This window comes from Bombina bombina, chromosome 2 (assembly GCF_027579735.1).
Source record: "Bombina bombina isolate aBomBom1 chromosome 2, aBomBom1.pri, whole genome shotgun sequence".
NCBI classification, from domain to species: Eukaryota; Metazoa; Chordata; class Amphibia; order Anura; family Bombinatoridae; genus Bombina; species Bombina bombina.
Window position 1 is genome coordinate 140329889 of NC_069500.1, and position 20719 is coordinate 140350607.

General features: G+C 37.7%; 1 protein-coding gene across 2 annotated transcripts in view; it reads right to left on the reverse strand.

Moving 5' to 3' along the window:
* The window catches only part of ARL15 (ADP ribosylation factor like GTPase 15), a 991451-nt gene extending 974225 nt beyond the window's left edge, over positions 1-17226 (reverse strand). The window contains exon 1 of one of the 2 annotated variants that reach the window (XM_053701273.1): positions 17080-17155. In XM_053701273.1, coding sequence (XP_053557248.1) covers positions 17080-17091 — 12 coding nt within the window. In that variant the 5' untranslated portion in view covers positions 17092-17155. Of the gene's footprint in view, positions 1-17079 lie in introns of both variants that reach the window. The other variant, XM_053701274.1, reaches the window with a different exon arrangement.
* Between the last annotated feature and the right edge of the window lie 3493 nt (positions 17227-20719).

Below are 20719 nucleotides of genomic sequence, written 5' to 3' on the forward strand. Positions count from 1 at the left end.
TTGGTTCTTATACTACTTTTGTTGGTTCATGCGTTCACGGACAGAGCGGGTGGTCTCACCAACATACCTCATCCCATATGGGCACTTAATGTAATACACCGCAATGTCAGTGTTGCATGTAAAATGTCCCCTAATATCAAATTATTTTCCTGTACTCAAATGGCTAAAAGAAGGGCCTTTAATCATATTATTGCAATTGGAGCAGCCAAGGCATGGAAAACTATAGCTATATATAAGCTATAGCTATTTCAAGATGGTATTTATTATGCTCTGTGCATCAGCATTTTAAACACAGCACTTGCTTAGAGCCCAAAGGTGCTTATACAATTGGCTTCTTTTTTTTACTCTCTATTTGTTAATTGCTTACATGATACAAGCCCCACTGACACTGAATAGCTGCAGTATTTAAATGCAGGTGCACATAAAATATCCAGCTATGTTTCACATCCATGTGCAGAGAAAAATGTTAACACTAAAACAGTGATAGATTTTACTAGAAACATTTTTGCCAATAGATGTTTATTGTAAACATATTTCTATCCCAAGATGTAATTCAACTATGTGCATTTCAGTTGTTCAATGTCCTGTTAAATCAATGGATTTTTTTTTTTTTTTTAAATTAAAAGACTTGGTTGAACCTTTATAGCACTGCTTATAGAATGTGATTTCAAACATGACCATGTCATGATCACTATTACCCAAATGTCCTTTGACTTTTAGTTTTGATAGGATTTCTGTATTGTTAAATCCAATATAGCTTTACTTCTAGTTGGCTCCTCTCACTTGTGACATTAAGTTATCTTTGAGCTTATTTAAAAATCTCTCCCACCTTAGCTGTATTGCTAGTTTAATAGGCCCAATTTATTTAATTACAACACTGGTATAAGCAGCCTTTTCCTGTTTGTATCAGCAGTTGAGTTTCCTCCATGTCACCAATGTTGGGGGCTTGTAGCATTTTCATAATATTTTGTTAGGATTTTTTCCACACTCTATTTCAACCCACAGTGTATGTACTTAACACATGTATCATCATAAATCTCTTCCCTTGTTGTAGGTTATGGTTTAATATACATACAATTCCTCCTCCCCTTTTTTTATTACCCATAAAGCTTAAAAGATGACATATCTCACACGGATTCCTTGACTATATCTTCATAACACATCACTCCCGTTACTTTCTATTTAGCCCACAAGTGTAATGCATCATTAATAGATATCTTTCCTCCTGAAGAGGGCCACAACTATAAAAAGGAGCAAACTTATATGAAACTGCCTATATTGCCCTCTGCAATTGCTTTCTTACGCTATAATCTATTGACTGCATCTAATACAACCCAATAAAAAAAAAAAAAAACAGAAAGGGGGGAACTTCTGGGTGGCGGCCATGATTGGTCGCAGTTTTGAGTGCTGCTGCAGCCCTGATGAACTAGCTTCCAATAATAACTACTCAAGATACCATTGGGTTTGGAACTCTATATAATTCCAATAAACTAATCCTCTGCTGTATTACAACGCCAAGGGTGCGTTGCGCTACCTGTTCAATTGTAAACTGTAAAATATGCATTACAAGCTCTGACGGAGCTATCAGCATTGAAACTATCTTAACTCTGCCAACTCTGGAGGGAATCTACGCAGCACTAAAGACTATCCTAGAGGACTTTTAAGAAGAATTCTGTGAAAAGATTAATAGGCTCACCATCCAACGAGAAACAAGTTCCCAGACATGCTGCTCGAGTGAACACAGATGGGACCGCATTGAGAGGTTTTCAGGTGAGGACCACAAGATCACTGCTACCCAACAGCTGGCAGTCATTTGCGAGGATCCTTTCATTAATGACACACACAGTGAACCGGAGCTACAGGGGATAATTACTAGGGAGCAAAACCCGAATTTCCAGTCACAGCGAACTGAAGAGATCGGAGATGTAATGAATGCTTTTCCTACTATTACCCCGGGGGGAGCGGCCGGCCTCCCTGGACAGGCCCTGGTCAATAGCGAGGAACAGGCAGCAGGGGATTCGCCTGTTATACCACAAACATTGTCAGGGGATGCCAACATCGAGCTTTCCCTAGGCTACTCCTTGTATCAATACTGCATTGTCCTGAGAACTTATGCTCAAGTCCTGTTGCTTTCTGAAACACAAGGAAGCTGGATCGGCCTCAGATGGACTGCCGATAAGCTCTTCTACATACCTTACGCGGTGGACATTAAACTCCTTCGGCCTGGAGTGGGGTGATGCATTATTCTACCGGACCCATGCCTACGGGCTTGCAGTGAACGTGTAATCCGGACTTACTGCTGTTGTGTGCTTAGTTAGATGTTTTCAACAAGATATTAGACTCTAAGATAACCAAGTGATAGATTCTTTATCTGGTGCCCGAAATGATGCGTTTTTATTATGCAAAACCTAATATACCCACTATATAAGATATCACAGTTGGGGTATATTTTGAACATCTACATGCTTTCATCTAGAGCAAATTTGTATTATAATAGAGAACTTATGTTTTTTACTTAAACATGTTTCATAGACTCATACACAAGTGCCTAAATGTATTCTCTTAATACTTGAGAGTTCTACCAATTTAGTTATGGGGACAACGAATAGCAACTTGAAGAGATATTTTGGTTGAAAGTCCCAAGTACATCCAGAGCTATACTGCTCACTTTGTAAAAAACTTACGTCTAACAGAAATGTGCTGATCCGAAAGTTAACTTATAGTTGCTTTCTTATAACACTCCATGGATGAACACCCCTTATAGGGGACAGCCCACGTACTGAGGATCTAGTTGACTGCGGTGGCCCTTCAGTTAATAAATTAATGTAACTGGTCCCTAGTGTACGGATGCTTATTCTCCATAGTTTGTCATCCAATTTTATTTGGCAGGAGGTGTGGTTTATATTCACTATTTCTGTTTGTTGGTTCAAAATTACTTATATGGTGTGCACTAGTTAAGTACTTAAAATCCATGCTGCTGAGGATAGCATCCTTTGATTGTTAGAAATGTAATAATTAGTCTGTATAGTTTAATTTACTTTATTATATATCTCCCTCTAAAGTTCTAATGTGTAAGAGGAGATCCAAGAGAGGCCAATTAGGTTTACTGAGGGAAACTAAATTCTTACTACAATTAAATAAAATACTACTTTCGGTATATGCAATGTGGTGTGTATTTGATTATCACTCTGTACATCTTCTCTTGTGACGCGCATTTATGCATTGTAATAATCCAACAGATGCTAATGTACCTCGGTATGTCATGTTATAACGCTTGACCTCAATAATGAAATAAAAAAAATTAAAAAAAAAAAACAACAGTTCCTGCAACTATTGCTTATGGATTACAAATTGGGAGCACAGACTTATGCAAGATCCAGAGTCCCTGGGGAGTATAATTTACAAAATAGACAGAAAAAAAGACTTCAATGCAGCCGAATGATACCGGGACTCAGGAATACTCTATTATGTGCACAGTAGTGATGCACCGAAATGGAAATTCTGGACAGAAACCGAACCTGAAAATCCAGGATGCACTTGGCCGAAAGTCTTTTTTTTTGTTTTAGTTTTTTTGCATAATTAGACTATTAAATGAATGAATCTTAATTGAAAAACTGCAAGCCAATAAAATAACCACACTTTAATTAAAAGTAATACACTAAAATTGTACAAAAATTATCTTAAAACAATAGTATGCAACACAAATTATTTTACCAAGAAAAAAAAAAAACAGCAAAAATGTTTCTGCGCCTGAAATTTTGGTGCATCTCTACTTAAAACAATATAAAATATCAATATACTGTATTATTCTTTACATAGTTCTGTGTAACAGAAACAAATTTAAGTTTTTTCTACCAATTATCCAAATAAAGTATAGTTCTAGAAAAATTATATGCAAAACAATTAGTCAAATAATAAACTCAAACAGCAGATATCTAGGTTAGCATCAAATGACATATGCTACACAATAATTTTACCGAAAATAACAGGCAAAAAAAACAAAAAAAAACATTTTCGTCCGAAACATTTCTGCAGCTGAAGTTTCGGTGCATCCCTAGTGCCCAGGTTTTCCTTAACGGAACTTCAGCCGTAGCTACCCTCAGACAAAGCAGGGACTCGTCCCTAGCAATCCTCTGCGGTATTTAATACCTGCACTGAATAGGCTCTCTATGGGATACTGGTGCAACTGCACTAACAAAATGACATGCCTGGTAAGCCAGGCGAGGGGTGCTGAGGTAGGTAAGTGCTTTTACACAGCACAGACCAGAGGCTATTTGTAGGTACTCTGACAAAGGTACAGCATTGCAAAGGGACTCAATCTGCTCCCCTCATGACACGTTTTTCTCCATATCATGTGCCTAACAGTTCTACTAGCATTAGAAACACTATCAGGGAAGCATCTGATCCTTTAACCCTCTGGCAGCTTTTGGGCAAAAAATTTGAGCACTTTACAGAATTATGTGTATGGCCGTTTAAGAGAACTGACAATAGCTTTATGCATGATGTGGTTCTATAATGCAGGCTCCGGTTAGGCTGGGTAACATTTTATTAGGGTTTATAGGATTAAAATGCTTAGTACACTTTACTTTTAAACATTCAAAAGTTTTTTTGTTTTTTTTTTATTATGGCCAAGATACTGGCTTTACTCCCAGCAGTAGCCCCGCTCCATTTTTGTTCTCAGGCTTATCTATCAGCTATCTGGAGCCACTTTGAGTAGATTTCACTTACAACAGTTGGGGCCTGATCTTTAACAGATTCTAACCTGTTTTTAGTGACCGAGTCCCAGTAAGGGGGTGAGTACCCATACAGAAGCTGGCAGGGGGTGCTTAATGGTTTCACTTATTTCTTGGCACTTGTTAAACTTACTAAATTGGAAGATTATACAAGTGTCTGAGGGAGTGTTATTATAGAGTGGAGTGCTCTCTACCAGGTTTTCACTGTATTATTTATTATATAAAGGTGTTATTGTATACGGTTATACAAGTACAAATATGGACAGAACAATGCCAAATTTATATCTTTTGAGGAATGAAACTGAGAAACTATCTTTGGGAAAAAGTCAGATTTGGTCAGAAGAACCACCTTGTCCTGATAGAAAGATATAAGGACATGCTTTAGATAATGCTTAGACTTACAAAACTCACTGAACAAAAGTCATTGTCACAAGTAAAATAGTTCTCAAATTGAGGAACTAGAACAGCACCTCCCTTAAAGGTTCAAAAAGGGATCAAGCATTGCATCCAAGACTAAGGGACGATCAGAGGGAGGTACCACCAATCTCTTAACCAGTAGGATATGAGCCAATGTTGGAAAATTGAAAGAGTAAAGGCTCTTGATTCCACTTAACACCAGAAACATCTAAGATGGCTGACACATGAACCTTCAAAATCGGAGGACTAAAATCTTGTAAATTAAAAAAAAAAAAAAAACACAATGCAACTCACGCATAAACACCCACACTTTAAGGGAAACCCCAGTGGAACAACCACAGCACGCAAGCCTGAAAGGCATCAATTTGCCTCAGAGACCCAGCGATACTCTAACATCCCAGAGGGAACATAGGAGAAGAGACTTAGTTTTCTTCCAAAGATGGGGCAGGATTCATTTGGAGGGGTCTGGGACAATGCTGTTCATTATAAAGTGGTAAGTGCTGGATGTGGTCAGTTCTCTTCACCCTTTATAGAAGGGGGGTTCTCATTGGTGATTATTAGCAAGGGGAAGCCAAGATAAGGGCTGTGATAGTACTAGGTCTATGGTTGAAAGAAAAAAATTGACTAATTTCTTAAAATAAGATATTTATTTCTCCAGGAAAAAAATGGTTTTAGACTTAATGTTATAAGCTTGATAATTGCTGCCACTTTGTTGATTTAACTAAAATATAATCTCAAAGAAACCATACAATTCTGTTCTAAATACACAGATACCTTTGTTGTATAGGGTAAAAGTACTTTATTTTATGTTCCACTCTGCTTTTAATATGTCTATCTTATTTGTGTGCATCTTTTTGTACAATTATTCATCTCTCAAATATTGAAATATAAACAAAAAAAGCGTACAGACATTTAATGTCTATAGCCAATCAAAACAACTGCCCAAACTTATGTAAATCCAGACTGACATAACATTTGTAAAAAGTATCCAAGCATTAGGACACTCGAATATCTTATACAGGTGTTACTCAAGCACTGATATAAAAGCTATGATGTTCCAGTATTTAAAAAATATGTATATATTTTTATTTATATATAATAATAATAATAATAATAATAATAATAATAATAATAATAATAATAATAATGCTTTACACTTACCCTTTTAAGTGTTGTGCCCCCTACCTAAATCTGTGTGGTGAAAGGGTTTAGTAAGCGATTTATTTTTCACCTAGGTGGTAAACTATTATCGAGGCCCAAATTCTAAAGATAAGGTTTTCCACGCCAACACTCGCAGGAGCAGCATTTCTGAAATTAAAAAAAGGGGGGGTGTACCTGCGAGTGGCAGTGGCCTTCCATATAAATAAAGGGAAATCACTGCTAGGTAAATTCTCGCAATAAAGTACAGAGGGGGAAATCGCCGTGTTTTAAAACATCAATATTAATGCATAATCCAAATCTAATTACACTTTTCTGTGCACTGTACCTTAAATTCAATGTAATTTTTGTATGCATAAGTCTTGCTTTAAAAATTTGTGTTTTGAGTATTTTGGTGAAAAATATATATATATATATATATATATATATATATATATATATATATATATATATATATATATATATATATATATATATATATATATATATATATATATATATATATATATATATATATATATATATCCCTCAGTTTACGCCGGGGTTAGGTTCCAGAAGGAATGGTTGTAAATCGAAACAAACTCATATGAAAGACATGAACTTAAGCCCTCTAGCTGTGGAAAACAGTCAAATGCAATCAGATAAGAGGCGGCCTTCAAGGTCTTAGAAATTAGCAAATGAGCCTACCTAGGTTTAACTTTTAACTAAGAATACCAAAAGAACAAAGCTAAATTGGTGATAAAAGTTAATTGGAAAAATGTTTAAAAATGACATGCCCTATCTGAATCATGACAGTTTACTATCCCTTTAAAATTACGAATTACGCTGTGCAGTTAAAGGGAAACTAAACCCAATTTTTTTCTCTTTCATGATTCAGACCGAGCATGCAATTTTAAGCAACTTTCTAATTTACTCCTATTAAATTTTCTTTGTTCTCTTGCTATCTTTATTTGAAAAAGAAGGCATCTAAGCTAAGGAGCCAGCCAATTTTTGGATCAGACCCTGGACAGCACTTGTTTATTGGTGCTGTCCAATCAGCAAGCACAACCCAGGTTGTTAACAAAAAATGGTCCGGCTTCTAAACTTACATTCTTGCTTTTCAAATAAAGTTAGCAAGAGAATGAAGAAAAATTGATAATAGGAGTAAATTAGAAAGTTGCTTATTGTCCCTTTAATACAATTTTTTTTATTGTGTCAACTGCATACAAACTTTACATTTTTGATAAAATACGATTTTTTATCCACCTTACTGATACAAATTTTTCCTGTGTATTTTTGTGTGCATGTTTCAATTAATCGTTTTTTATGATGATTTTAAAAATTACTAAAATGTTATTGTGCACTTTTGTATTGTATGCATCTCATTCCCATACGAAAATGCAGTATATGCCCCATAATGATACACCCTGTTTTCAGGGTAAAAAGTGGCTTTATATTATTCCAAGCATTCTTATAGAATATCACCAGCCCAGGGATCTTTATACAATCAGGGTCTGAGTGAGTATATCACTTGTACGTTTGCTACTATTATACAATATATCTCACACCATCACTGTAAAACAGACTGGTTCCTGAGCACTTTATTGTATCATGAAGTCCCAATATCAAAAAGAAGGATTTATTCACCAGAGTGACAGCTAACTGGATAGCTGCTAATGTGCATTCACATCTGCTAAGCTATTGTAAACCTTGTGAGTAGATTTCATTTGGTTTAATTCATCACACATCTATACAGATTGCATTACATTATTTTGTGTGCCCTTTTTTGCTTTATGTCACATCTAGCTACCAAATGTAATCACTGATGCATAACATAAACATATTAAAAAGGTACAAATTAAACATTTAATCCCCATAATTCAGTAAATGGAGGAAGAAAACACTCCCACTGCATCAATGTAATGTTTTTTTTATTATTTTATTTAAGAATAAAGTATGGTTATGTATAAACTCAATATACACCCCTCTGTTTACTAAATAAGGTTGATAGCCAGCCTCATTATGAGATGTGTGTAATATTATTTAAAATAAAGGCAACAGCAGCCTAAATTCAGTTGTGTGATCAAAACAAACAGTGTGGAAAAGGGCATTGCAATGGTTAATCTCCCCAATTAGTTGCTCTGCAAAGCTCGTGAAAGAACACGTCAAAGCTGAATGATCAATATGAAACAAAGCACCTTGTTCAGAATGTTACATCAATAGTAGAAGATTTGTGTTTCTTGGTATTAATCAATACTTAAACACAATAACAGAATGTATCAAAACATAATGTACTTGCCACTATATAGCCTCAACATTTATGGAAGGAGATTTACGCTTCAGAAAAAAAAAAAAAAAAAAGTACCCAAGATGGCCACCCCTAGTAGGAGGAGGGTTAAAGAAGTGTTGGGGGGGGGGAGAGAGAGAGAAAGAGAAAAACACACTATCCGCAGAGCTATAAACATAGGTATGATATGCAAAGTAGCATTTATAGGGAACAAGTAGGCCAAGAGTTTCACTGTTGTAAATCAGCTCTCATAAGGGTGATCTACATGCTAAGGGGGTTAATGGAAATGACGCAAGGAGGAGAGGAATTAAGGTAAGAAAAGGTTAGCTTAAAACTTTCAAAATTAGAGGAGAATCTTGTGGAGCGAGTTCCACAAAATAGGGCCATTCTGGAGAAGTCCTGAAGACAGGAGTGTGAGGAGGTCAGGATTTAGTGTTTTATTCAGGAGGCTAAAGAAAAGCCAGTAAAGGGATTGGAAGAGAGGTTCAGCAGATGAAGAGTGACGTGTAAGGAAGATCAACATGGCAGAGGAACTGATTATTGATAGTAAAAAGGAGATAGACAGCAGCTAGGGATACCAGAGAGGATGGAGTTGCAATAGTCAAGGCGGGAAATTATGAGAGAGTGGATTAAAATCTTAGTTATGTCTTGTGTGAGGAAGTGTCGAATTTTGGAGATGTTTTTAAAAAGGTGGAAACGGCAGGAATTGGCCAAAGACTGTATGTGAGGAATGAAAGAAAAATCTGAGTCAAGTGTGATCCCAGAGACATCGGACATGTGAGGTTGGGGTATGGTATTATCAACAGTTATAGAAAGATGGGGGGTTAGAGATTTAAGAAGAAGGGGGGGGGGGGATTACTGGTTTCTTGTAGCAGAGATTTATTAACATTAGGGCTGTGCAATTATTCATAAGATGCAATTAATCACGATATGAGGCTACGCAATATCTAAAAATCGCACAAGACAGTTTTTTTAATCAAAACAAACAACAACAAAAAAATGAAATGGCTTCCTTAACATGCAACGTCAGTCCCACCCAGCAACAGCCCTGATCACTTCCTCCAGGGGGGTCGGACCAAGAAGCGATACATTTGTGTCACAGCACATAACACAGTCCTAAGGTGAGCATAGACATAAAAGGTGGCAAAGGGAACAAGTCACTGTTTTGAATAGTTAAATGGCATTTTTAATTCACAATGTATGTTTAAAAATATTGTAATAAAATCGCAATAAGAATCACAATATTTCAGAAAAAAATAAATCTTAATATTTGTTTTTTCCAATATCGCACAGCCCTAATTAATATTGTTTATTTGTAAAAAGCCTGCAAAAGATGTAGTACTAGGTACATGGGCAGGTCTATATAATTACATTAATTATGTGTTCTGCAGACCATTAACTGTAACTGCGTCTTCCTGAACAATGCCTGCTTACGGTCACCTGTGTATCAAATCCTGCTGCCCATTTCCTGTGTATTACTTCTGCATGCTACAAACGCTTGCAGGATCAATCTGTGCAGCTAGCTTTTGTCAGCCATACTAATTTGCTAATTGTATCTAGAAATTAAAAAGTCGAATGTCACTCAAAAAAAATGCTAAATATTTTTATTTGCAAAAAAGCTTCTGAGAAGGATTTTGTGTCAACGTGAATAACTTCTTGTGCATGTGGCTTTCCCTTCCATACACAAGTAACTAATGCACACTTATATCCTTCACATGCATATGTTGAGAGTTACCAAAACAGAAGAAACATTACAGCACATCTACTCTGTTACAAAATGTTTGTATCATCTGTAAACAGACATACTTTCCCCTGTAGCCCTTTGCTGATATCTCTGATAAATATGTTAAAGTGAATGTAAATTTTGATGCTAAAGTGCCCGGTTTTTAAATATTGATTAAAAACAGGGGCACTTTAATTGATCAAAATTTACATTTCACTAGTGTTGTGAAAAAAAACAACAAAAAAAAAAACACACCTTTTAAACTTGACAGCAGCTCCAGCTTCCTCCGGTCGTTGCAAGCCATTTCTGATGTCAGAAATGAGGGATAGGTCATCCTCCAATCACAGCTCTCCCCCCCCCCCCGAGGAATCAGTGTCTGATTCAACGCCATGATTGGAGGAAGCCTAATTCCTCATTTTAGACCCAGGAAGAGGCTTTGCGACGGGCGGAGGAAGCTGGAGCTGCTGTCAAGATTAAAAGGTAAGGTTTTTTTCACAACACAAGTGAAATTTAAATTTTGATGAATTAAAGTCCCAGTTTTTAAATCAAATTTTTAAAACCCGGGCACTTTAGCATCAAAATTTACATTCACTTTAACAAAACAGGCACCCCAAACTGACCCCTGAGGAACACCAATAGTAATAGCCCCCTCTGCTGAATGTACTCCATTTACTGACACTCTGTTTCCTTAAGCAGCATTTTATCCAGTTTACAATGTTTGAGTCTAGACCAAGGAGATACAGTTTGTGAATTAGTTTGTTGTGTGGGGCAATATCAAATGCATTGCTGAAATCTAGATATGCTACCTCATCTGCTCCACCCTGGTCTAATACTTTTATTACATAATCAAAAAAGCCAATTAGATTAGTCTGACATGATCTCCCTGAAGTAAAACCATGCTGATTTTGGTCCTCTACATCAGTGGTTCCCAACCGCGGACCTCAAGTACCCCCAACAGTCCTGGTTTTCATTATAGCCAGGTGAAGTAATCAGCTGATCAGTAACCAACCTGCTCTCATCCAACAGCCGATTATTTCACCTGTGCTCTAGTTCAGCTATAATGAAAACCAGGCCTGTTGGGGGGTACTTGGACCGCGGTTGGGAAACACTGCTCTACATTGTTTGTCTTTATGCAAGTCATAATTTTTTTCTTTTAAGAGACTTTCCATTAAATTTCCCTACTAATGAATTTAAGGTATCAATGTATCTGTTTATCTGGAAGATTTTATGTAGCATTACATTAAACTAAAATATCCATTGAGTATGAAAAGTTTCTGACTATAATCAATAACATTTTAATTACCGGAAAAGAGAAGGCTTGCCACTATCATTTTGCTAGTAAAACTTGAATTATTTTGAAGTATCTTATCACTTTTGCTGAGGACAGTTAAGGACAGGTATGTAGAAGGGGATAGGCATCTGAAGTCTACAAGGCGCACCTCCAATTCTCAGAATTAGAAAACCTATCATTTTTAGAGTTAAAATTATTGTAAAAGGGGAAAAATAAAGTATATTGCAAAGTTCTGTTTGTTACACAAAATTAACCATTGTATCTTACAATCTCAGGGTGAAAACATTTTTTATGGAGGAATTTTGAAGTACTGTAGACTTCTTGTTTCTTTCTATTTTACAAATTAGTTTGGATTAGTGAATACTGGCTTTAATTACCTTGTCATAAGTATTAAAGAGAAAGCTGAAATATATTCGGACACCAACAGTTCACAAAAGGTACATGAAAACACAGATTGTGGTAATAAAATATAATATAATTTTTTATATATATATATATATATATATATATATATATATATATATATATATATATATATATATATATATGTGTGTGTGTGTAAAACTACACATGAATAATCTTCTTTTCCTGCAATTTACCTCTGCAAAATTGTTTTACCATTCAGAGAACTGGAAGTTTATTTGGTAGACTTCACAAGCCTAACCTTGCAGCAAATTTCAGCAGATCTGAGTAGATATGGAGCTATAAAACAATGGAGCGTTATTGATACCTCCAAATAAGGCAAGAGGTTGGTGGAGTTTTACTAATGGGAAAAAAAACTGTGTCTAACTATGTGTATCTGTGCAGCTTCCTACATTTTTAGCAAAATTTGCCAAGACCTGACTTGGTCCACACAGTGACTACAGCATGAAACCCACTTCTAAAAAAGGTCCAATAAGACCAAGCCATAATTATAAAGACTCTGCCTCTCTTGACACCAATATCTCACACTGCTAACTCTCAAACTGACAATGTCAGAACAATATGGCACATATGTCAACTGTAAATTTACATGTTCATTATGCACACCACATATACCAGATTACAGTGGGAAAACACCCCAGAACTTGTAGTTTAAAAAAAACAAAAACAAAAAAAAACACACACACACACACACACCAACCTATACTATAAAGAGGAATATATAGAACCCAAGCAGAATTCCTAAGAGCCAGAAAACAATCTGAAATTATCAAGTAGAAAAACCTCTATCCACCAACTTTTTGTCCCTTTGAGTATACAGTCCTGGCCAAAAGTTTTGAGAATGACACAAATATTAATTTTCACAAAGTCTGCTGCTTCAGTGTTTTTAGAACTTTGTCAGATGTTACTATGGTATACTAAAGTATAATTACAAGCATTTCATAAGTGTCAAAGGCTTTTAATTGACAATTACATTAAGTTTTTTGCAGAGAGTCAATATTTGCAGTGCTGACCCTTCTTTTTCAAGACCACTGCAATTCGCCCTGGCGTGCTGTCAATCAACCTCTAGGCCACATCCTGACTGATGGCAGTCCATTCTTGCATAATCAATGCTTGGAGTTTGTCAGATTTTTTTATTTTTTTTTGGGGGGGGGGGGGGGGGATTGTTCACCCGCCTCTTGAGGATTGACCACAAGTTCTCAATGGGATTAAGGTCTGGGGAGTTTCCTGGCCATTGACCCAAACTGTTGATGTTTTGTTCCCCAAGCCACTTAGTTATCACTTTTGCTTTATGGCAAGGTGCTCCATCATGCTGGAAAAGGCATTGTTCATCACCAAACTGTTCTTGGATTGTTGGGAGAAGTTGCTCTTGGAGGATGTTTTTGTACCATTCTTTATTCATGGCTGTGTTCTTAGGCAAAATTGTGAGTGAGCCCACTCCCTTGGCTGAGAAGAAACCCCACACATGAATGGTCTCAGAATGCTTTACTGTTCGCATGGCACAGGAATGATGGTAGTGCTCACCTTTTCTTCTCCGGATGCCCCAAAAAGTTGGTATGTTGTTATCTATTAATCTGCCCTTGATGGCTTCTTTGCTGCCCTTCTTGACACCAGGTCATCCTCCAAAAGTCACTGTGCGTGCAGATGCACTAACACCTGCCTGCTGCTATTCCTGAGCAAGCTCTGCACTGGTGGTGCCCCGATCCCGCAGCTGAATCAACTTTAGGAGACGGTCCTGTCACTTGCTGGACTTTCTTGGGTGCCCTAAAGCCATCTTCAAGCACCAGCATCCTTTTAAAGCTTCCAGTCTGTTATTCTAACTCAAATCAGCATGACTGACAGTGGTCTTCAGCTTTGTCCTCGTCAACACTGACACCTGTGTTAACGAGAGATTTACTGACATGTCAGCTGGTCCTTTTGTGGCAAGGCTGAAATACAGTGGAAATGTTTTTTGAGGGATTAAGATCATTTTCATGGCAAATAGGGACTTTGCAATTAATCTGATCATTTTTCATAACAATTCTGGAGAATATGCAAATTGCCATCATAAAAAATGAGTCAGCAGACTTTGTGAAAATTAATATTTCTGTCCTTCTCAAAACTTTTGGCCAGAACTGTAGAACTCAAGAAAAGTTGCAAGGGAGCTTCAGAAGCAGGGCAAAGCTTACTCCAGATCATCATCATCCTGGAAAAAAAGTTTGACCCTGTTAGGGAAATATGTATTCTACGAGAATGAAAATTGTTTAACAAATTTGCCAAAAGTCAATTAGGGTAAGTATGAATGCAATCCACAAAACAGACCGGAATGAAGCCCCATCCATCAATCAGTCATGGTATAATTAATGCATTGTCCCAAGTAAATGCCACACTTTTTCCCCTAATGTAAATCTTTAACTTAGGGATGCGGCCTATAATCAGATGTTATAGTATCCGTCACAATAAAAGACGGATAAGAGGACGGAGACGACAGGCCAGTTGAGAGCAGCGTGAAGCAGTTTTTGCAGCAGCGCGTGTGATGAACTGTGTGTACTATGGGCGGTTTGTTTTGCCGCAGCAGCAGTGAGGAGCGCAATGATGGGGGCTGCTGAGGATGTCTGGGACTGGGCAGTAGGCGAACAGACTTGAAGATAGCTCAAGCTGACCGTAGAGCCTGGTCACTGTGCCTGAAAAATTTTGCAGGGAGAGAAGTAGTGTGCAGGTGTTTGGTGGTCAAGTCGGTGAGTCATGGGTTTATTTTTGCCGACTTATATGTATCATGGCTACATTCTTTTTTGTACAGTTATATAAGGAAATACACTTACAGCTATGGGCATATTCTTAAGAGGAATATAAAAGTATAAAGATGGTGTTTTTTTGTACAGAAAGCAGAACACTTTTTTGCTATTGCAATAAAAACATTGTTTTCTCTTAAAAAGTTGTGCTACTAGGGTGGTTGCCAAATGTCAGTCAGCAAAGCAATGTACCTGACACAGTGACAACCTAACAACAAGTAAATACAAAGAGCACTTTGTGTATATTTTCTTTAAAAAATTAAATTTTCTTTAAAATGGCACCAAACTTTAACCCTTTGAGTGCTAATGACTGCTCTGAGCCATCACAGAGTTTCTCACTCTGGTGCTAATGACGGCTCAGAGCCGTCATGAGCACTCTCCCACCTTGAGGGAGATCTGGGGGCTCCTAACCGCTCCTACCCCGGCGATCGAGCCTGTAGAGTGACAGGCATCGCCGGGGCTTCACGTGAGTAAAGAAAATGTTTTAAAAAATAAAAATAGAAAATATTAGCACCCAGGTGGGAAAGTGCTTAGCACTCAAAGGGTTAAAGGTGCATCTTTTAACATTGGTACAATACGAAATATATATATATATATATATATATATATATATATATATATATATATATATATATATTTTATTTATTTTTTTAAATGACTAATTCAAAGAAAGAAAAAAAAAAATCCACAATTAAACATCAAAACCAGGTCTCAAGATTCAAAATAATTGACCGTTTCTAACTTCCATAATCAGCTCAGCCGATCACTGCTGACAACACTGTCTTCAAAACGTAGAACAGTGAAATACACACTCACTTTTTAATAATGGAAGTAGTAGGGTTATAAAGTTGGCATGTTGTTACCTAATAATGTAGAGACTGAAATAATATTAAAACCTAATCAATTTATTAACAAGTATTAAAATAACCATCACAGTTCAGCATGCAGCAACATACACTGACCCATCTGCGTCATTTGACGCGTTTCGCTTGGCACTGTCTTAAAGATTCTGATTGGATATCCCACACATCACTACTGAGAACACAGATATACTCTGCATTGCTAAGGATTGACAGTACTAGTATGGACAGCACCCAAAGCAAATACAGAAAATTGATGCACATAATTATAAGGATAATTATTGAGAAATTAAATACTGTTGCAGAGAGACCTTCCAAAAGTATAAATTCTTTATATCCATTTAAAAAGGTTAATACATTTTTCTACAAAATTCTACTTAATTTATCAAGGAGCAAATAAAATTGACTGTTTTTAACCAAAGTAACATGTCCATTATAAAAAAAAAATAAGATTAAAAAAAAGAGAACATTCAGCAACACATAAATTGATAATATAGAACAACTTTCATATTTCTCAATTATGTTACCACTATGTTAAGGATTTTGAAAGATTATCTAAAATGTAAACTAAAGGACATGTGGCATGAAATTCTGCAACAAAGATGTCACTTTGTAGTGTATGAACTCCCAGCCAAAGATAGTTGCAGTTCAATGAGTTAAACATGTTTCACAATATATACAGTACTTTTCAGAAAGTTGATGTAAGTTATATATGCTAGAGCACTTACTGGTGGAACCAGATATGTGATTTGCAGCATCAATTACTACAGCAACTAGATGGAACTTTATAATGAAAAGTACTAGGTATTCCCAGCGTTGCTTTGAAGAAAAGCTGGTGCTGATTTGTTCCTCTCCAGCAAAAAGGGTGATCATGGCACTAACAACAGTGCAGAATGTAAAGATAAACTAAAATATTTAAACATATAAACTTTCATTATAGTTGCTCAATGTTCTCCTACCTCCAGCAGAACTGGGGGCATCAGTAAAGTCACTTATGGCAACTACTGTAACACATGTTATGATATATTTAGTGCTTTGTAACTAAAAAAAATAAACACATGTATATTGTAAATGTTCAGAATAGGTGCTGCATGTCATATAAAATAAACTCCTGCTGGTGACACAGGGAAAGCTGAATATTGTTACCATAGTTTGGCAGCTAAGTTTTAGACACCTGTGACAGCAATTTTGGCAGTGCCTTCATTAGTCAATAATTAGAACTACCATTGAATAGCAAATGAGCTTGAGTGCAGATCTGCTCAGTGAAGCTTGCTTTATGGGACTGCATTCTCCAACCAGCAACCCAGAACATATCTCCAGGCATCTAATAGCAACCAAATGGCCTGGCCTTTAATAGCCCCAGTAATCAGATAACAGCACGAGCCAGTGTAACCAGCCATGACCGGGTACACAGTGCAGAAACAGCAGTGCACATACCAGGTAATCCATGGACTCATACAGCAGGAGGCTGAGCCTTGCACCGGGCTGTCTGTTCCTGGAGTTCGGTCTCAGCTGGAGCGGGTACTGGATAATAATAATACAGCAAAGACCTGGATTAGTTTAGGACTGGCCCCTTTCTCCTCTTCCTCCTCCTCCTTCCAAACACGCCTGAGAAGCTCTCTTTCCCCGCCCAGGGGGAAGAAATGATGCGGACCCGCCCAGTTGAAGGAGAAGGAAGAGGAGAGCTACAAATGCAGCAAGCGGACGAAAGTGCACAGCTCGCGTGCACACTTAACGCACGCACCCAGGAAATTAGATACTTCACGCACGCGCACTCTGCAGCTTCTCAAACCGTCACGTGACTGTACATATGCAAAATATGTACTACACGTGCGCGTTTAGTTGCAGACAGTAAAAAAAAAAACAGTGGTTCTCAATTTGAGCTGAAATTGCCATATAGATTTTCTAGGGGAAACTAAAATGCAAAGGACAAAGTTGATTTAAAATAACCAAGCATTTTTAAATGAGGTCAAGCAATTCGAAAAAGTTTTACTTCAACAATTATAAGACCTTTCCATAGTTGTAGTTTTTTAAGTAGAATGTAGCAGCAGTGTCAGTAAATACTGATGAGGTACCGTAGAAACCATATTGCAGGCTGGGCGATTTGCTTCTTATTGGGAAGAGCTCTCTTCCACTATGCTTCTTTGCTTTTCTCCCAGGGGTCTGGTTCTAGTATCAGAATATTAAAAGGGACATGACCATTTATTTTTCATGATTCATATAGATCATATAATTTTAAACTACTTTCTAATTTACTTCAAACAAATTTGATCACATTTTCTTCGTTATCTTGGTATCTTTTGTTGAAAAACTGGGACGTAAGCTCAGGAGTGTGCATGTGTCTGGTGCCAGCCAGGGGCGTATTGGCCTAGGCCAACAAGGCCGGTGCCTAGGGCATCAGATTTGGGAGGGGCAGATCCTTTCCTCTCTCTCTCTAAAAGCCAGCACCCAGTACAGTGAGCGATAAAGTGCAGGCTTTTACAGAGAAGGCAAGGCACGTGCGCTGATTAAGGTCGCTCTTCACAGGCAGTGCTTCTTTAAACCATTGCTTCATTTAGAGCCGCCGGCATTTTTGCAGTGAAAGCGTTCTTGGTGAGAAACTTGCCCAGGGATATGCTTACAAGGTATGGCTGGAGGAGAAGACCTTGTGCCGATATGCTGCCTCCCCACCTTGTTAGCTGTGGTGGGTCTGTGAGCAAAGTGCTTATTGCAGGTCTTAGTAACTAACAGACTGGATGCATCTGTGCACTGCTTAGATCAGCTTGTGATGTCTAATCATAAACTCTAATAGTTAGCTTTCTCTGCATTCATGAACCCACGGAGTAAATAGTAAATGGACACTTAAAACGTTTCATTACTTGAATGATGGTAATTGCTGTATGTTGTTACATGTGAAGGGCTTCAAAGTGTATTCTTCTTTCCCTCCCTTCCTCTTCTCTCTCTTCTTTCCCTTTCTCCCTTCCTCAACTCACTCCCTCCCTTCTTTCCCCCTCCCTTCTTTCCCTCAACTCTCTCTCTTACTCCCTTCTTTCACTCCTTTCTTTCCCTCCCCCTTTTCTGCTTACCCACTTCTCTCTCTCACTCTATTCCTTCTTTCCCTCCCTTTTCTCCCCTCCCCTTCTTTTCTCTCCCTTCTCTCAGGGAGAAAATGGTATGAGATGCATGCAATTCAACCAACCTGTATGCAAGTGTTTTGCTAGCCCATTTTCTTTTGAATTGCTATAAAGAAGAAAAGAAAAACATTTTTACACACTGACCCAAAAATATATTAGGTAAAAAAAGGCCTAAAACATTTTGGGGGGGAGCAGAATTTTGAGTGCCTAGGGCAGCACAAAACCTAAATATGCCACTGGTGCCAGCAGTTTTGCAACAATGCTAGCAAGAGCACTGGATGGCAGCACTATTTCCTGATATGTAGTGCTCCCGGAAACCTACCTAGGTATCTATTCAACAAAGAATACTTTGAGGGTGAAACAAATTTGAGAATAGAAGTAAACTTGAACTTTTTTAAAATTGTATGCTCTGTCTGAATCACAAAAGAAAATGTTTGGGTTTCATATCCCTTTAAATAAAACAGGGGACTGCTCAAACCCCATCCTGAAATGCCCTGCCCAAAACACAAACAACCTGCGAAGTCTGACTTCACACCTAGACCTCCAGCTCTACTGGGGAACAAAATGGAATCAGGCAACGCTGATAGTTATGTTGGGGTGAAACGGCCACAATATAAATAGCATGGGATTCTTATTTAAAGTGATGGTAAATTTTAGTATTTCAGACGATCTAGTCTTGTTAAACAATACATGTTTGTAATAGTCGCTAACTTTTTTATTTATAATCTTTTTGTAAAATAAATTATAAACTTATTGATCCGTTCATTCCATCTGAAGCTCCAACCCCTTCTACTTGGTTGTTCTCCATATCAGATGAAATGTGGGCATCTGTCTCTTCAAAAATGTAATGCGCATATGCGAGCCATGAAAGCAGAGAAGATGCATGACGTCACTAACGCATGAGCAAAAGCAAAACATTTTTTGTATTGAAACATGCCAAAAAGCCATGGATTTGATTGGACCAAGAACAAAACGTCACTAAAGAGAAAAAAAATGGTTTTGTGTCGGGGCTGATGGCGGTTACCATAGGAAACTAGCAGTTTTATATAAATTACTATAGTAAGTTGAAAAATCATATATTTTGAAGAATTAAACTCTTTGTAACTAAAAAACTAATAAACACATGTACATGATGATGGAGTTGTCAACAGTTATAGAGAGATGGGGGGGTGGAGATTTTAGAAGAAGGGGGGAGATAAGGAGCTTAATTTTGGAGAGATTTAGCTTAAGGTAGTGAGAGGACATCCATGAAAAGATGTGAAAAGACAGTTAGTGACACGGGTTAGCAAGGAAGGAGATAGGTCTGGAGCAGAGATGTAGATTTGAGTGTCGTCGGCATACAAATGATATTGTAATCCGTGGGACTTTATTAGGGAACCTAATGATGATGTGTAGATTGAGAAGAGAAGGGGACTGAGGACAGAGCCTTGCGGTACCCCAACAGAAAGTGATAACAGGGCAGTTAAAGCCCCAGAGAACGCTATACTAAAGGTATGGTTAAGACAGGTAGGAAGAGAACCACGAGAGTGCTGTGTCATAAATGCCGAAGGATTGGGGGGGTTGGAGCAAAAGAAGGTGGTCAACAGTATCAAAGACTGCAGACAGATCAAGAAAGATAAGCAGAGAGAAGTGGCCTTTGGATTTTGCTGTAAGTAGGTCGTTGGTAACCTTAACGATTGCTGTCTCTGTGGAGTGATGGGGGCAAAATCCATATTGCAGTGGGTCAAGGAGGAAGTGTAATGTAAGGAAATTGAATATGCGTGCATGTACTAGCTTTTCAAGAAGCTTTGAGGCAAGAGGGATTAGGGAAATAGGGCGGTAGTTGGATGGGGAGGTTGGATCGAGAGAAGGTTTTTTGAGGATAGATGTGAGCAGTGCATGTTTTAGAGATGAGGGAAATATACCAGTGCTGAGGGAGAGGTTGAAAATGTGTGTCAGTATAGGGGTAAGGATGAGAGGGAGGG